The sequence below is a fragment of the Podarcis tiliguerta genome (genome assembly GCF_965153285.1).
Source record: "Podarcis tiliguerta genome assembly, chromosome: 3".
NCBI classification, from domain to species: Eukaryota; Metazoa; Chordata; class Lepidosauria; order Squamata; family Lacertidae; genus Podarcis; species Podarcis tiliguerta.
In genome coordinates, this window is record NC_139536.1 from 31,842,763 (window position 1) to 31,860,965 (window position 18,203).

Here is an 18,203-nt window from a genome sequence, read left to right on the forward strand (position 1 = left end):
CGTGCTCTGGTCCATGGGGTCACGAAGAGTCGGACACGACTAAACGACTAAACAACAACAACACAAGCCATCTCCCTAAAATGCCAGTTGGAAACACTTGACATTCTAGGATAGCGGTTCTCAAACCCCCCTTTTGGTTCTATAAACTCATCCCCAGTGCCCCCTACCCTATTAAAAATATTATTCACAATAGCAGTTTGTACAACCCATGCAGGTATATAGCACACAATGAAATTCAAGGCTGTAACAGTTAATTGCACATTTATTCAAATTCTGGTTAGAATTATTTAGTTTAATTAAGTCAACAAACCTGGTGAGCTTGATTCAGTGATACCAGCTTTCCAAAGCCTGAGACTCATTGACAACTCCAGCGCCCCCTGCTGCCCATGCTAGGTAATCCTGCGGCCTCCCAGGGGATGGCTTCACCCAAACTTGCTGACCTCCAGGTGTTTTGGGTTGCAGCTTCCATAACCCCTGACTGTTGACCATGCTTGATGGAGCTGGTGGGTGTTCGCAGCTGACCCCAAGCAAACTAACAACCTTCTTGTTGCTGAAGGTGTTTTCTGAGAATATGGCGAAGGCTAACGATTCACACAGGTGGACCCTTGCATGATAGGCCAGTTCTTGACATTTCTCCAAGGAGCAAGACTGTATAGCATCAGAGCAATAATATTTACATATTATTCACATAGAGGAGGGAGAAAGGCTGTTTTCTGCTTCTCCAGAGAAGCGGACACGGAGCAATGGATCCAAACTACAAGAAAGAAGATTCCACCTAAACATTAGGAAGAACTTCCTGACAGTAAGAGCTGTTCAACAGTGGAATTTGCTGCCAAGGAGTGTAGTGGAGTCTCCTTCTTTGGAGGTCTTTAAGCAGAGGCTTGACAACCATATGTCAGGAGTTCTCTGATGGTGTTTCCTGCTTGGCAGAGGGTTGGACTCGATGGCCCTTGTGGTCTCTTCCAACTCTATGATTCTATGATTCTATGATTTATGGGACCAACCAGTACTGAATAGAATCGTACAGCTGGAAGGGACACTGAGGATCATCTAGTCCAACCCCCTGCAATGGAGGAATATGCAGCTACCCCATACAGGGATTCAACCTGCAATCTTGGCGTTATCAGCACCACACTGAGCCATCAGGACTGAGAGTACTGCAGAACTCTTCTTTGCGGGAAACCTGTTTTCACACCAGAGGTGAATAAAGGTTATTCTAAGCATATTTTATGTATGAGGCTAAAATTGTTACTGAAATTATTTTTCCTGATGGCTAGAGATGGGCCATTTCCAGGTGACATGAATGCATAGCTGTCAACTTTTCCCTTTTCTTGCGAGGAATCCTATTCGGAATAAGAGAATTTCCCTTAAAAAAAAGGGAAACGTTGACAGCTATGCATGAATGGCAATTTAAAATTCCATAATCCTATGCAGACTTTCCTGGTCGGAAGCTCCACTGTGCACCATGAGCCTTACCTCTGAGTAGACATGCATAGGATTGCAATGCTAATCAATTTTTTTTAATTATTATTATTATTATTATTATTATTATTATTATTTATTAATTGCTACTACTAGGAAGCTGGGAGATCATCTAGGAATGCTGCAAGGTAAAAAATGAGTCGTGGGCCCTGCCTGCGGAATCAATGCATGAACTCCTTCAGAATGCAGCCAGTGTGACAAAGTGGTTAACAGGATGGACTAGGGTTGGGGAGATCTGAGTTCAAATCCCCATTCAGCAATGAGGATCACTGGGTGAATCTGGAAGTCATTGTTTCACAGTCTAAACCAGGCTTCCTACAACTCCCCTCATCCCTAGCTAGCAGGACCAGTGATCAGGGATGATGGGAACTGTAGTCTCAAAACATCTGGAGGGCTGAGGTTGAAGAAGCCTGCTCTAAACTACTTGACAGTATAAAGGAAAGTGGTTGAAAGGATAAAGCAGGAGAGGGAGAATGCATGTATCCTGAGCAGCTTTGAGGGAATGTGGCAACGCCCTTCTGTAGAAGACAAACAGGCCTCACTCCTGGTTGAACTTCCAACAACTACGGAATATCTTAAAAAAACAACAACAAAGCCAACAAAAACACTTTAGCAGGCATTTTAACTGAATTCTGATTTCATAGTGTCAACTGATTTTTATCTTTAATGTAATGTTGAGTTACTTGTTGAAACGATGGCAATTCAATGAGATAAAAAGCATCAAAAGTAAGCAGGTAAGCAAAAAAAAGTAATGCAAACATTTTCTTCGGTAGGCTACACTGGCCTGGATTGACAAAGGAGGGCTTCCTGACCCCAGATTACATTTGCCCTCATCTCATATTACAAAATGGGATTGCCAAAGGCATGCCTAAAGAATAGATAGTCTCTGTTGCCCACACAAATGTGGGCTTCTGCCTGTACTTGCCTCCACAGCACAGCTGCATATCGCCAAGACAGTGACATTAGCATGTGCAGACACGCCTTCTGGTGGCACAAACATGCCCCAAGACCAAAAAAAAAGGTACCTGCTCCTCACCTTGTGGCATTATTTTAACTATGTGCCGGTACAACCAGCTGCCATGCAAATGTACCTTGCAATAAAATGGCATATATGGATCCATTAAACTAGAATAATTAAAAGGTTGTGGTGAAAGATGGCTGGGAAATGCAAAGGCAGCTGCACAGATTTCCCCCTCCTTTGGTTGTGGGATGTCATCTGGCCAAGCATGGAGACAGTCCATCTAGAGCCAGTCACTACTTGGTAGGGATGGGGAAATCTGCTGATTTCAGTTTCTCTCAGCTTCTCATTTTTATTTATTTATTCATTAAATTTATATCCTGCCCTTCTTTCCAAAGGAGCCCAGGGTGAGTTTTCCCAACCTTAAGATCATTTCTCAACATTTCCATGCCAGTTCACTTTTGTTTCCAGATCCTTGTGAAAATTCAGCAGCATCTTAATGCAATTTTCTGCTACCATTTGTGGACGCACTTTCCCCTTATATCCACATTTGCAAAACAATTTCCCTTAATGTAATGTGTTCTTGCATGTTATTTCCATGACCATAAGATCTCCATTCATCATTGCAATGCATCCCTAATTATTGTTAACATGTCGGTTTATTGTACAATCATGGAAGGGAGCATAGCTGTGAGGGTCTGTGAGTAAGATGAAGGTACCCTGAAGTTCTGAATTTGCCACCTCTCTACTGGCTATGGCTCTTTCCCAGTTCAGCAAAATCTGCTATGTCTCATACAGTAGCTCTATGAGGCTGTGCACAGCCCTTTCGCACGCTGCGCTGTTGCAATCGTTCTTTAATGGCTTAGAAGAAGAGCAAAGGAATCAATAGTTTTACTTGATACAACGCCTGGGATTTAATTGGGTCTCATCCACATCCTGAGCTTGCACCGCTGTGCCAACAGAGCCTTCTGCGGTGAAGTTCCAATCCCTCCTGTCATTTTTCTGAAAGTTGTTGGTAATGATCCAGACTCAGTCTCTCTCTCTCCTCTCTCTCTCTCATGACAAACCACAACGAAGCAACAAAGGAAACACAGAATGTCTCTTTCTCTTGTGTGGCTGCTACATGAACTTTTTAAAAGGATCCGGCGCTCCTTCCTAGGAGCAGGAGATACAGAGCATGAAAGGAAAACAGAAAGATGAGAGCTGGGGGAAATATATAGAAAAGGACAAAAGATTGGGGTGGCGAGGGAGGGAATGCAAATAGCTAATGAAAAAGTGGCAAGAAACAACTGGAGGATTTTTTTTTTTTAAATTTTGCATAGGACCTTAGAACTCACTGACACCTTATCTGCATTTTTTCTACATGTTTCTTTTTTTGCACCGGATTCCATTTTTATGGACTTTTCTTCTGTTGTTTTTGTGCCAGCATGAATGACTCACATCTGCTCCCATTCCTGTTTTCTCCTGCAAGGGAAAGCTTTACTTAGATCAAAGATGGGAAGCCTATGGCCCCTGGATCTCATTGAAATGTGAGCCCCGGCCAGTATGTCCAATGGTCAAAGATGCAGAATGTTATGGTTCAGTAACATCTGGAGGGTTACAGGCTCCCCATCCCTGCCTTAGATAACAAATGCCTCCAGTAGTTGTGCAAAGAAAATTGGGATGGGTCCTAAAATATGAGGTGTAACTCCCCCCCCCCCCCGTTGGGGAGCAAGTGAGACTTACTGTATTTTTTGCTGTATAAGACTCACTTTTCCCCCTTCTAAAAAGCAAGGGGAAATGTGTGTGCGTCTTATGGAGCGAATGCAGGCTGCGCAACTATCCCAGAAGCCAGAACAGCAAGAGGGATTGCTGCTTTCACTGCACAGCGATCCCTCTTGCTGTTCTGGCTTCTGAGATTCAGAATATATTTTTTTCTTGTTTTCCTCCCTCAAAAACTAGGTGCATCTTGTGGTCTGATGCGTCTTATAGAGCGAAAAATATGGTAATCTAGCAGAGTTTTAGGGTTCTTTCCCATTTTTGCTTGCACCAAAGCTCCCATTGATCTAACAAAATCCTGGTAGCCAAGGTAAGAATGTATTCCCAGTATGGATATGCATCAGTTCCAGTCTTTACTAGAGTCTAAATGGCAAAAAGCAAGTCGATTACACTTGCTGACATTTCCTCTTGAAGCAAAAGGCCAAACTAGATGTGATGTCAAAGCCACTTGAATGCATCTCCTGGCTTTTTCCTTTTTAAAAATTCACTTAAAGCCATGCAGAGAATTTGGGAGTTGGCTTCAAAACAGAACAAAACACACCTTTCCCCTAGGCTGATTCATCCGTACAAATCCCACCCCCAGAACAGTTCCTGGGGATGATCTGCCTTGGTGAGCTGGCACAAGGCTCAGAGCACCTCTCTGCAACTGCTTTTAGCAACCAAGAAACAAATAAACAAAAGTGTCTAATTGGGCCCTAGAGATACTCCATACAGTAATGAACAATTGCACACCAGTTCACCAGATACTAACGGTGCTCCCCATAATCTGGGAGGCCCACAGCTGTTGTTGTTTTGACTGCATGTACACTCTGTGCCCAGGTTGTGATGACCTAGAACTAATGGCATCTTCCTTGTTCACATAGTGAGAAAAACCTAGCACGAAGCGAGGAACCAATGGTGTATTGGCACATCCTCCCTTCTCCAACTCTGTCAACATTTTGGTGCCAGGTTAAGATGTTCCTCTATGCCCAGGAATTTGATGGGACAGAATGAATACTTTGAAGTTGTTTGTTCATGCTAGTGTTTTTCCCCCTACTGGGATAGTGTGAATATGATATGGTTTATACCATTTTATATTGTCGTCGTCTTATTTTTTGTACAATTCAATCTGCTGTTAAGATGCCTTAAAAAGAAATGGGCACTTAGGAAATGTAGTGAACTCAACTGTATTAAACAAAACCACTCTGATTGTATGTGCAGCCGGCATCACCCACACAGTATAGGCTGCAGGAGCTGAGCCCTGCTCTCCAGGGCTCCTGACTAGCATTCCAGGCATCTCTTGATAAAGAACTTCATTTGCCAGAAAGAGATCTGCTCTCTGCTGAAGAGTGTAATTTTATTTTTAAGTGCTCATGACAGCACTAGAAGCTCACATCTCCTCTTCCAAATCCAGTAATTAAATTCCACCTACCTGAATTTCCCCCTGCTGTTTCAGTCGGACAAATTAATCTTCCTACCATGCATTTAACCGCTATCTGAAATGTTAAGCAGTTGCTTCTTTTCAAACAAGAGGGGGGAATTAAGTGACCCTGCCTATGTGCCCTGCAAGTTTGGAACTTCCAATGAAGTGTTTTCAGATTCTTTCAGCTAGGACATTCTCCTCCTAAGAAATCTGAAAAATCCATCAGAGCAGAGGAACTTACTCCGCTTCCCCTCATTGTAGATAAACATTTTCGCAGGGTGGTCCTAGCGCAGAAGATGCCCGAATGATCTTGACTCTGGTCTGTCCACAGTATTGGAGGAAGCTGGTCTGTTGGTGCAAAGGTGGCCCTGCCCCACCAGTCTGCTCTTACACTGCCCCCACCTGCCTGCCTTCTTGCAACTAGTTCATAATGGACCCCTGATTGCCAGCTTCTTGTTCTCAGTTTTGCCTTTGTAGACCTCAGCAGAGAGCAAGGTGGGGACAAACTGTGAATTAGTTTGCTGTACCCATCATTGGCTCCATCTCCCATCTCGCCTCCCGCCCTTTCCACCCCAATGGGCACCAACCACCCCTGTATGTCATGCACTGGCTCTCCAAACAGTTAACCTTTCTGCTGAAAACGTGGCACCAGTTTACTGTACTTGAAAGGTCGCCTTGTCCTATGCATGCCTATGGAACCTGCGCTTTGACTCAGTGGGTAGAGATTCCTTTGATAAATGAAGGACTTCCCTTGAAAACAAAAAGAGCGAAAAGACCTCAAGCTCTCAGGTGTCTGCCTTCTCAGATTCTTGTACTTCAAGGAAAGTCCAGGGGAAGTTGTCATGAGGCAATGCGTCCCATGGGGCCTTTCCAGGAAGCACACTGCATCTATTTCCAGAGCCCACCTATGCGCCGACTTGAGGATTCATATACAGTCTCCATTCTTCAAATTGTACTAATTTGGGTTGCAAGCATAGCACAGAATTTTTGATAGCATCCTTTGCTGTGATAGAAAAGGCAGGTGTATTTTTTAAAAAGGACACGTGGACAGCTGGGAAAACACTGGATGAATGTTTAATGGAAAGAGACACACACACTGCCCTCACTTTACACATAATTGCAAAATTTGTGTTCTTTAACGCTGAATGGTTTAACCAACATTTTATCTGCTTACAGAATTGCAAGGCTGGGTGGAAGCAGCAAATCTAACCCTGAGAGGAGCTTCCACATTCAAATCTTCCTGACATATATGTTTGCATGATTGACATCTAAGACTAAGAGGCAATACGTGGAGGTGCAAGCGAGGCTTTTAGGACATTGGGCAAGGTTAGTAAAAACAGATCCATCTGGAAGTAAGCAAAGTCATCCTTTGCTGCAGGGAAAGATGAATTTTCTTCCTTGTTGCCAGTTAAGCTGTTCTGGGAAAATGTTTCTCTCCTGACCATAAAACGACAAGCAGTTAAGATTCCCAAGAATCAATCATCTCTGCAGACATTATGTGATGTCACTATAATATCATTCTATTCTACTTGGGGTTTGTGGCAACTTTATTAACTGAGATGGAGCTAAACTTTATTGCTCTGGAAATATATTTATGTTTAGGCTTGTAAAGTAAGAATTTTGCCTCCAAACTGGAAGATTCCTCCTCCCACCACTTTTCAGACTCTGGATGCACCACAAATAACTTTGGTTGGAATCCTAAACCCAATTTTGTTTTGTTTTTTAAGTAAGCCCCATTGAATTATTCATTGAATAATGAATAATTCCCATTGATTCATTGAATTGAATCTGCGTGCTGGTCATTTTCCTGGACTTACTTGCCACAGGGCTTGTGGATGAACTACAGACAAACTGCTGAGCTCCGTCAAAGCAGAGTGCTGCAGGCTCATTACATTCTTCCTGACAGTGCTCTCTCAGGACTGGTTTGCCCACGCAATCAACCTCTTTATGTGATCCCGCCCAAGTGCCCCAGGGATCATAGCAAGAGGAGAATATCGCAGAAAGAAGCAGCACTCCATGGATACACTTACGGGAAGCACACTGCAAAACCTGGGCTCCTGCCATCTTTCTGTTTTATGCTAGGCCACCTCAATCATGGGAAACCTAGGGAGATTCTGTGCGCATTTTCCATGCAGCCTTTATCTGTGGGGGAGGATGATGGGAGGTTTTGCTTCTGCCTAGAACACTGAGTTCATGAAACATCGTACCCTGACCTGTTCTTAATGCATGGTTGACCACATCTATGAATATAATAGTTATGCCCTTTTAAGGTTTGCTATATCAATCCCTACTAAATAGTTTAATAAGGAGGTTTTCATACCTGTCCAACTCTGTGTTCCTTTCCCAACCTTTAATCTATTGATGATTAATGCCTATATGTAACCTTTGCGTATGATTTGTGTTAACCAATCAGCAATAAGCACATACGTGGCAATGCTGTAATATTCAATAAAAGGGACTCTCTGAGACATGCTCGAGAGATGCCTCCCGTATGACACTTGTCACTCGTCTGTCGTTTGTTTCAACCCAACAGGAGGAGGCCATGATACACATGTGAGAAGCAGCAGGCGGGATGTTTCTGCACACCTGTGAATGTTGTGAATGCAGGGCAAGCGACAGAATAGTCTTTGTTTTTAATAGGAGGTATGATCCTGGCCAACGTTCAAATCAGTTGCAAAGGATGGCTGTGGAAACCAAAAATGAAAGTGGGAGGAAAAGTAAAAGGAGATGAAACAGGGTGACCGGAACATGCTTACCCTAGTGTGTTTACGAGGAAGTAAGTTTCACTGAATCGTCAAGTAACAGTGTGCCCAAGATTGCACAAGTGAATCCCTCAATCAATATGCTAACAAAAAGCTTTAGACTTCAGTCCTCTCCAAGTTTAGGGAACTCTTTGCAGTAGATACTGGAGGGTCTAGTATCTTGGGAACTCTATGCTGCATGCTGTGAAGAGTCACCAAATAATCAGACTGAGCAGCCAGCTTTGTTTTATAGCTCCTTTATTTTGTACTTACCTTTGCTGCGATTCCAGGGCTCTCTCTCGTGCGTTTGCTATTTACGCTTTACAGCCTTGCCTTTTACAAAATTAATACAAATTGGCATTGCGTTTTAAAAAGAAGTGCTATGGGACTAAGGGTTGTGTAGGGGCCGCTGCAGCCTCAGGACTTGCCACCCCATCCCGCCAAGGCACAGGCGGAGAGCCCATTCCCGCCGCCCCCCTCGCCCAGCTCCGGCGGCGAGCCCGGCCATTCCTCGCCCAACCAACTCCGAAACGCTCCAAAGTTGCTGCGTGCGGCGCCTCCCTCCCCGCGCCGTCGGGCCGCGCTCGCCTTCGGCTCCGCCAGCCGCCAACTCCGCCCGCGGCACGGAGCCAGCTGGGCGCCCGGCACTCCGGGGCGCCGCCACCGCCGCGCTCCCGCCCCTCGCTTGCCTCCGATCCCCGCCGGAGCCTTCGCGGAGCCGCGGCGATCTCGGCCTCGCAGGGAGCTGCCGAGCAGAGCGAGCGGCGGCGGCGACGTCTCCAAAGCGGCTTCCAAGCGGCTGGCGGGCAGGCTTGACCCGGGAGGGCGCCGAGCGCGCTGCCTGCGCGTCCGCAGGGGCGTCTCGGCGGGAGGTTGCTTTTTCGGGGGGCGCCCCTCCTATTCCCCAGGGCGGGGGCCGATCGGGAGGCAGCGGGAAGGCGAAGCGCTGGATCGGCTTAGGAGTCGGCGTCAAGCGGGCGCCTCCTCGTCCCCGCTCGTCTCCGGCGGATCCAGGCGGGGAAGGACGCCCTGCCTTGGAGAGCCACGACGCAGGGGCACCCAGGAGCGCCCGCTGCCGCTTCCCGGCGCGTCGCGATCAGGAGGAGGAGGAGGACCCCCCGCTGCCTGTTTCTCCACCCCCGGCCCCTCCCACGCCGGCTTCCTCCTCCTCCTCCTCCTCCTCACCCCATGCAGGGAAGACGGCCCGGGACTCCCTTCGCCTCCTCCTGCTGGAGGCGGGCTCGTTCGCCATGCCCCTAGCGGGGGCTCGCGGGGACTCATCCCGCCCGTAGTGGGAGGCAGGGTGCCGGCCGGCTCCACCCTCTCCCCGCCGCCTGGCTGCCTCGCGGAAAAGACGGAGAGGACTTTCCCCACGCGGCGTCTCCTCCTCCTCCTCTTCTTCCTTCTGCTAACCATGCGACGGCTGAGCCGGAGGCTGGCTCTGTCTGTCTTGGGGATCTTGTGGATCGCGGCTCTGCTGCTCTTCTTCGGGACCAGGAAGAAGTTGGAAGTGGTGGGAGCCGAAGGGCAGACGCCGAAGGTAAGTTGGCGCTTCTCTCTCTGTGACTTCTTCGAGGGGAAGCGGCGGAGGGTGCGCGCGAGTCTGTTATTGGACGGAGTGGGAACTAGAGACATGGCTAGGTTTGAAGTGTCTTTATGTAGGTGCAGAGCCAGGCTTTTTGGAGAGGTGGCTTCGAAGCTGGCCGGGAGCGAATGAAACATGCATGTACACGCGCCTACACACATACACAGGCGCGCATTCTCACGCGCACTCTCTCTCTCTCTCTCTCTCTCTCACACACACACACACACACACAATCTCCATATGCATTGGAAAGCGGCCAAGTTGTTTCGATCCTGAGCGCCTCAGCCTTGCAAAGTCCACGTGGTGACAGACACCTGCTTGCCGGCCAGCGTCTTGCTCGAGTCGAGCTTGGGTTCCAACTTCTTTGCAACAGTTTCCACGGGCGAAGCGCGCCTCCTTTCTCGGCTTCCCAATGAAAGAGGAAGAGGGCTCTCTAAGCCAAGTGTAAAAAGACTGAACGGAGGGAGGGAGGGAGGCAGGCGAGGCAGTTCTTCAGAAAGCGACCGCTGATGACTTACTCTAGGCGACTGTTACTGCCATCCTCTCCATCACCTCTAGAAACGGTGGCGATTTTTTTTTTTTTAATGTTTAGGTTCAAGGACATGGAAAGTGGAACATGAATTCCACCTGTTTTCTTTTTTTCTTTTGCCAACTCACAAATCTAAATGTAGCCTTATGCATAAAGACCATACGGTTTGGTTTCTTGGCTCGCTTGGGCTGAGCAAAGATTGAAGCCAGCAACCCAAGGCAGGCACTCCGTTCCAAATTGGACCCCGAGTTGTGCATCTGGCATCAGGAAAGGAGATAAGGAGCGTTTAGGTTGGGTGGAAGCCAGAAACCTCATCCAAGAATGATGCCTCCTGCCCCTTGAAGTGCAGCACTTGTTTGGAGTGGATATGCAGGGGGGGTTGTATTCTGCCCTTCCTCTCAGCTCCACCCCATCCCCCCAGCAAATGATGCTAAAGCCTTTTGAGTGTGGAATGGAGTCGCTTGTAAACTCTGATACTTCGGGACAGGAGAAAGGCGGAGAGCCAGTTTTTAAACCAAATGAACGTTTAAGCAATGTGGATTTTACATTCAAATTTGCAGAAGTGGGAACAGCGGGAACGCAATTGTTAGTGCCATTTGTGAAAACGGTCTTAATGCGTTGAAAATGCTCCGGTTTAATAGCACCTATTGCTGTCTTGGATGGTTAAATGAATGACGTTTAAATTGTGTCCCTACACCCTCCCCCCCCCATTTCCCAGATCTGTAATTTGAATTTAAAACTCAGACTGGCAAGAGTGTGCGTTTGATATTAAAATCATCGCTCTACCATTTTTTTTCCTGCAGCAAAAATGTTTACAAGGGATGCATTCCAAACTGTAGTATGTTCAATATAAAAGTGTTTCACTTCCATTTTCAGTTCCACATTGACAGCATTCGCATAACATGAGATATAAATACTTTTTTTTTTGGATTCTCATAAGAAAACACTGTTACCTTAAAAAATGTTTCACAACTTGGTCATGTGCATGTTTACTGATAAGTGTTCGAATCCTATGCATACTCTCATGGGTCCTTATCTTTAATGTATCTGTTCTGGGACTTTAACTCTGTAGTGCAAACCCATTTAATTAAGTTACTCCTGATCGATGTCAGCCTAGATGGGGCTAGAGTGTAAGAATACTTTACATCTGAGAAGTGCTTCAAATTATGCGAATGACACAGAAAGAATGCAGAAATATCTTCAGTGCAGACTAGCATATGGAACTTAAGCAAACTTTTCTCTGTTTCTGTGATGGCTAGAACTCACTAAGATTCTTCTGGCTGTTGTGTTCAGATCTGCGGCGTATTTATTGATCATGATTTTATTGATCACGCATGTGGAGTTCAGTTTCAACTCATAAGCTGCATGTGTGGAGTTGGCCCAGTACAGATGGAGAACTTGTGGCCCAGAGATACTGTTGGACTCCAGTTCCTATCCGCCCCAGCCAGCATGTAGTCCAGCTCTATCTGGAAGGTTGCAGGTTGTCGACACCTGCTGTACAGTTTACACTACCTTTATGCCAAGCAAAATGCAGACAGCCTGTGGCCTCACAATCCAAGGTGTGATGGTGCAAGGTTTTCCCATCCTTCATCAGACCTACATTTGCAGATGACAAATAAAGCACTATTCTGAGGATGGGCTCACACATGTGTGTACATCACAGCACTTGATTTCTCTTTGTTTGATTGTCGCATGGTTGATAAGGCTTAACAGAATGCGTGAACAGAGTCTGTTGAATAGCATTGCAGTGGTAGAGGATGATATAGAAGTTTTATCTGCAATGTCTGTGTTGGCACATTTGTACATGGAAGCCATCAATGGATGTTGGCAGCCATCAAGTGATGAGTGTATCTGCCCGAATTGCCCTGAGACGGGGAGAAATTTCCTTTATATCATCTTTGTTGGTCATTCCCTCTCCCTTTTTAAAATGAAAAAGTCTGCAAATTGGCTCACTTGTTCTAATAACTTTTCATGGTGCAAAAATGGCTTTTTGTGTGTGTGCTGTCTGCCAAAGGTTACCCCATTTGTTCAGTTCTAAGGTTAATGATTGCCCAGTATGGATTCACAGCAGTGGACAATTTTTCTGTGCTGTATTCCTACATTAACTTACAGCTTGATTTAAAAATAAAAAAAATCAGTTAGTGAACGGAAAGCTCTGAATTTCTGTGCCTTTGGTGCAGTCTAAATGAGTAATAATAAAACTGATGGGCAGTGTCTTAATCAGGATTTCCACTAATGTCAACGTCTGGGAATGTCCTGGGGAGGAAGCAGCAGAGCACTGCAAAATCTTTCCTCCTTGTCCCCTGCAGGAGGCATCACAGTTCCTTTTCCTTCGCTCTTCCCCTTTCCTTGAGCAAATGTCAAATGGCTTGAATTCTGTCTGTCTTCACGAAAAAAGCAACAACACGGGCGCTTAAATCTTAAGGCTGCCTTTAAATCACAACAATGCATATAAGACCTGTCTTTTCATGATAATGCCTTCCTGTTTTTGCAATGAACCAGCAGAACATGCAATGGAGGGAGATTCCCCAAATTTGGAGCCCTGCTGAATCCAAATCTGAATGTGCACCTAAAAGATACGCTTTCAGCTTTGACTCTAAAGTCAAGGGTGGTAAACAAGACAGCTCATACCAACTCTTTCCTGGCGTAAACTTTGCCATAGAACTGCTAATTTCAGAACAAGCTGGAGGTGACATCACCATAATGAATGCCACATTTCTGTTAGATCACTCACTACTTCTTGCCAATTTCCTCTAATTGTTTTTTTTAATTGTTACAGTTTGGTATCGGAAATAATACACCCACACCCACCCACACACCTATGTATTTAAAAGAAATGTTTTCACACTTTACATTGCTTTTTATCTTTTAGCGTGATTGGATGAAACAATGGCCATGTTTGGATGTAACACTCAAACAGTGGTTGATGCAAGTTGGATTTCAACAACCCACCCATGATTTAAACTTCAGCACTTTGTGAATGAGTCCAGCCCCTTCCTGGGATCTTGTGTCCCAGTTCCCCTCTCTTCCCCTCTGTGGCTAAGAGGAGATGTTCAGAAGCTTTACATTTTAGTTAACCATAGTTTCCTGTGCTGTCTGGGTCAGTAAAATTGGTTTGACCCTAACGTTGGTTGGTTTCAGCAATGCATGGTTTGAACTAGGCTTGCTTTGAGATCAACGGTTATTCATGTTAAATTATGGTTCATGGCGTGGATGACAAAGGAAGATATGGTTAACTAAAAGCAAAAATTTATAAATATCTCCTGACCATGTAACGGAGCAGGGGTATATGTTGGGGGGTGGGGGAGGTTAAGCTCATACAGGGTGCACAGCAGTGGTTTAACATTACAACCATACCTTTATCTGACTGTCACATGACATGTAATCCATTTTAAAATGATGCATAAGTATCAGAATGTGTTTATTCAAGTGTGTTAATGTTTCAATAACTTACACACTAGGGTTGGGGAACCTTTTTGTTCCTTATCAGATCTACGCTGTTAATCGCCTGAAGTCAGAATGTGCTTTGAAGTCACAAAGTTGGGATTTCAAAGCACCATGTATAGCTCAAGTATGATGTGCAAGGAAGCTCCTCACAACAACAAAATCATAAATATTTTTTTCAGTTTCAGAGTGAGATGTAGTGATTTTGGCAGCCATCTTGCATTTTTACATTTCCATTTTTTTGGCGTCACACAGAAGACTGGCTTGTCATGCTCTATAACTAACATAGTTTGTGCCATATTTTATGTTATTGCCCCAAATGAATTTCAGTTGGCTGCGATTCTGTAATTTCCCAACTTCTGCCGCTAAAACACATTAGGGACAAGTTTAAGGTCTAATATTATGTTGCCCTTAAAATTTCCACCAAATTGATTAAACAGGGGGACTTTGAGGGCAAGTTGATGATGTGTCTGTCAAGTTGATAACTGGCTGTCTTGGCTGTCACAGTAGGTTTGAGGGTTAAAGCTGAAGTGTATTGCTTAGGTACAAGAAATATTTGGATCCAGCTGATTGGAAAACATGGAAAAACGCTCAAGTAAGCAAATGACTCTCAAATTGCCTCAGCTCTTCTGACAAACCTCCCTCCCCTTCCCCGGAGCAAAATTCAGCTTTTCAGTTTGGAGAGAAGCACTTAGACGCTCTGAGAGATGCAGCCCTCTCCGTTCTGGCTAGAGCCAGTTAATTGACAGCCCGTCTGTGGTCAAAGAAGGACATGCCTGGTGTGGGAGAGGGTTTGCTGACAAGACTTCAAAGCGTTTTCATCCCTGAAGCTTGGAAGTTTTGTGCTGCTTTGCATTTGTGCCAAACCCATGAATGAACATGCTTAATGCCACTCATGGGGTTTTTTGTGTGCTTGAGGGGGGAATAAGGTTGGGCTTTTGAATGAGTCAGAGCGGTCGGTCCCGCCTTTACGCTAATTCGAGCTGCGGCCAACTTACCTGCACCTCCTTCCCACCTTTCTTCCAGTTAGGCAGAACATGACACACACAGGGATTCTTTCATGTTACTATTTAAAGAAGCAAGGTTTCTCTCAGGAGTCTGTCTTGTCTCTGGGGAGAGAGGGGAAAAAAACCCCAACCTATACAAGCTGGTTTCAGCATCTGGTCACACTTCAGTGTGATGGAGGGACAGAATGCCAGAAAAAGTTCATGCAGATAGCAGCAGGCGTAAATTCTCAGTGGCCAGAGTCATTGGCGATAAGGGGCAGTTATTATGGTTCTAGGGCAGTTTTTCTTCTTTTTATTGGCTGTTTTTAATAAATGTTTAATAGACTGTTGTATTTTAATATTCTGTTGGAAGCCGCCCAGAGTGGCTGGGGAAACCCAGCCAGATGGGCATGGTATAAATATTATTATTATTATCACCATAATATACATAAACTCTGAAAATACATATATTACACAATGAAAAATGCAATTTTTGTTTAACAGCAGCAGTCAGTGTCTCTTCCCCCAGCCCTGTCATGATCTTGGACCCCGTGTTGGGACATTGCTTGCACTGCCCCAGTTATTACTGCTTGAGATCATGAGTTTGGCAGGTCCGGAGGGAAAGAACGGTCTGGGAAACTGGCCTGTGATCTGGGTGTGTCCTGTCCAGTCCTGGATTATGAGGTGAGTTTAAAGAACTGCCCCACCTCTTTGGGAAACAGCCATCTGCCAGACCTCCCCTCCTCCTGAGGTGGCAGGTTTTAGAAAAATCACAGGAATCTTGTGGGATGAAGCCACAGAAAAGTATCTCCTTAACAACTACCTCCCAGGGTAGTTAAAATAAAGTTCTGTAAAGCCAGTAGTGGAGGGAAGAGTTAATCCCCTAGCCCTGTTTGTTGTGATACTGATTCTGCTCAGTGAATCAGTGGCTATTTAACTTAACTGCTTACGTGCAGTTAACATAATTTATGGTTTTAGCCTCAGGAATGAGGAACACACATGAACAAGTAGACTGAATAAGTTCCTTGGCTCACTTTTTACCTGACCTAATTCTCCCCACTGATATTTTCTTTATTCTTCTGACAAAGTGGGTGTGAGTTGAGTCAAGGAAAGGCATACTTATTGCACACCAGAGCACCAAGTCACCGCAAAGATTCTTCTTGGTTATCTTCTTGCTTTGGAGAAGAATAAGATCTTGAATAGTTTTCAGGTTTCCCCCCCTTCCTATTTCAATCTTCAGTCTAATTGCAGTAGCCAATCCATTCAGCACATTTGACTTAAGAATTTTAACTATAGCTCATGATTTTGCTTTATGTGAAAATCTTTCCCACATCCCATAAAAGAGTGATATGATATATACAGGTTACTTGTTTTATGAATAATCCCAGGAATTTCATAGGGTGCAAACCTGTGTTGTTCTAATTGGTCAGCTAATGCAAATATGGCTATTTTTAAGGCTTTGAAAAACCATGCATTTCTCGATAAATGTGTGGAATTTAACGCCCTTAAAGAAAATAGAAGCAAAGAAGGCATTAGATGAAATTGCCTTTAGCACCATAACAATCCCTCTGTGTAAATAGGGATATGCACTCTTCGAAATTACAAAATAAAACTCATGGGCGGGGGGAGCATGATATACTGAATTCTCCTTCAGATGAACCTTTCCCCTTTAGCACTTGCTGTAGAATTGATTCTTCATTTTACAGTCCTTTAGAACATCCACCGAACACTTAGAGATTTAGTTTCCCCCTGATCTCCTTCTTCCTGCCGAACTCATTACAGGCCTGGTTCAGCAGTCCGTCAAATCAACGAGCTCTTTCTCCAAGAGATGGGAGATCAAGCCTTACTCGTATAAGATACATAGGCCATGTTGCTGTCAACTCCGTCAATCAGCATCCTTAAAATAGCTTCTCTTTCATTTGTCCAGAATTTTCCATCAAAACAGTTTCATCCCCCCTGAGATCAATGGAATCTATATTCCTAGCCTTGTTTTGTTTTTTTGAAAACGTGTTTGATTCTTGGCTTTGGAAACTTCCAGCAATCAATTTGAATTATGTGCTCCTTTTGACAGCAGAGAATCTGGCCTTGTTTGGACGTAACACTAAATAGACAGGTGTGCCTGGCGTGCTCTGGTCCATGGGGTCACGAAGAGTCGGACACGACTAAATGACTAAACAACAACAACAATGGTCTGGTGCAGGGGTGGGGAATCTGTGATCTTCCAGAAACTGCCGAAACCGCAGCTCCCCTCCTCCTTACCATTGGCTATGTTGGCTGGGGCTGATGGGAGCTGGAGTATAGCAGCCATTGGAGGGCACCAGGCTCCCTCACCCTGTCTTTTGTGAATGAGGCTCCCCTCATCCCTCTCTTCCTCCCCTGGGCCCACAAGAAGGAGTTTGGAAGGAGTTTCACTTTTCATGGTAACTGCAGTTTAGCATTCTGCCATGCCATGACAAACTGTAGTTAAGTCGTCACTATGATTTGCTGTGGTTTCTATAACCAGCTTGTTTCAATAAACCAGAGTTGACCAGTGCCACAGTGTAGGGTTCAAATGTAGTGGTTAATTGAAAACAGAAACAAAAGCATGTGATCTCCTCATGGCCATTGTTAAGTTGTGGGTGAACATATCAGACAACACAGCAATTCTTCAAACAGCTCTTGTTTATTCACAGGCCAGAACAGAACTGATCTGAAGAGTTCAGCCAGCCTGCTTATATAGAGCTCCACTACAACACAACTGTAGCAACTTTCTGTAACTATCCAATCACTGAACGTCACTTTCAATCCCTTATTTGCATATGTGGACCTGAGTGAAAACTATCTACAGTATCCCTCTGCTGGCCCAGGGTGAGAACTTCAGTACATAACAGCCATGCTGAGGAGGAGATGGGGAGACTGTGTGAGCCCAAGGCTTCTTGTACCATAGTTTAGTATGCTGAATCATGGGTGAGCATTATGTCTCAACGAAACAATGATTTCATTCCAGTGAATTCTTGTTGGAGGATCCCAGTCAGATTTTTATTGGTATATTATGATTCATAAAGCTGCAAGAAATTAGGTTTGGCTTAGGGCACAGTTTGGCAATAGGTTTTTGAAGTTTGGGTCAGACAGGTTGGCCATTCAAAAGGTAAGTGGCTAACATGGTTTTTCTGACCTTTATTTAGGATGGTAGACATGGTGCAGGGAATAATTTATAATAATAATAATTTATTATTTATACCCCGCCCATTTGGGAAAAGGTTGTAACATCAATGATAAACCTTATTATTATTATTTATTAAATTTGTATAGTGCCCTTTATCAGTAGATCTCAGAGCA

General features: G+C 44.9%; 1 protein-coding gene across 1 annotated transcript in view; it reads left to right on the top strand.

The window, feature by feature from the left end:
* Nucleotides 1–8,348: 8,348 nt before the first annotated feature.
* GALNT14 (polypeptide N-acetylgalactosaminyltransferase 14) overlaps nt 8,349–18,203 on the top strand; it is a gene marked incomplete at its 5' end in the record, with an annotated part of 215,934 nt that continues 206,079 nt past the window's right edge. The window contains 3 exons of the mRNA XM_083432329.1: nt 8,349–8,376; nt 8,828–9,580; nt 9,770–9,881. Coding sequence (XP_083288455.1) covers nt 8,349–8,376; nt 8,828–9,580; nt 9,770–9,881 — 893 coding nt within the window. The remainder of the gene's footprint in view (nt 8,377–8,827; nt 9,581–9,769; nt 9,882–18,203) is intronic.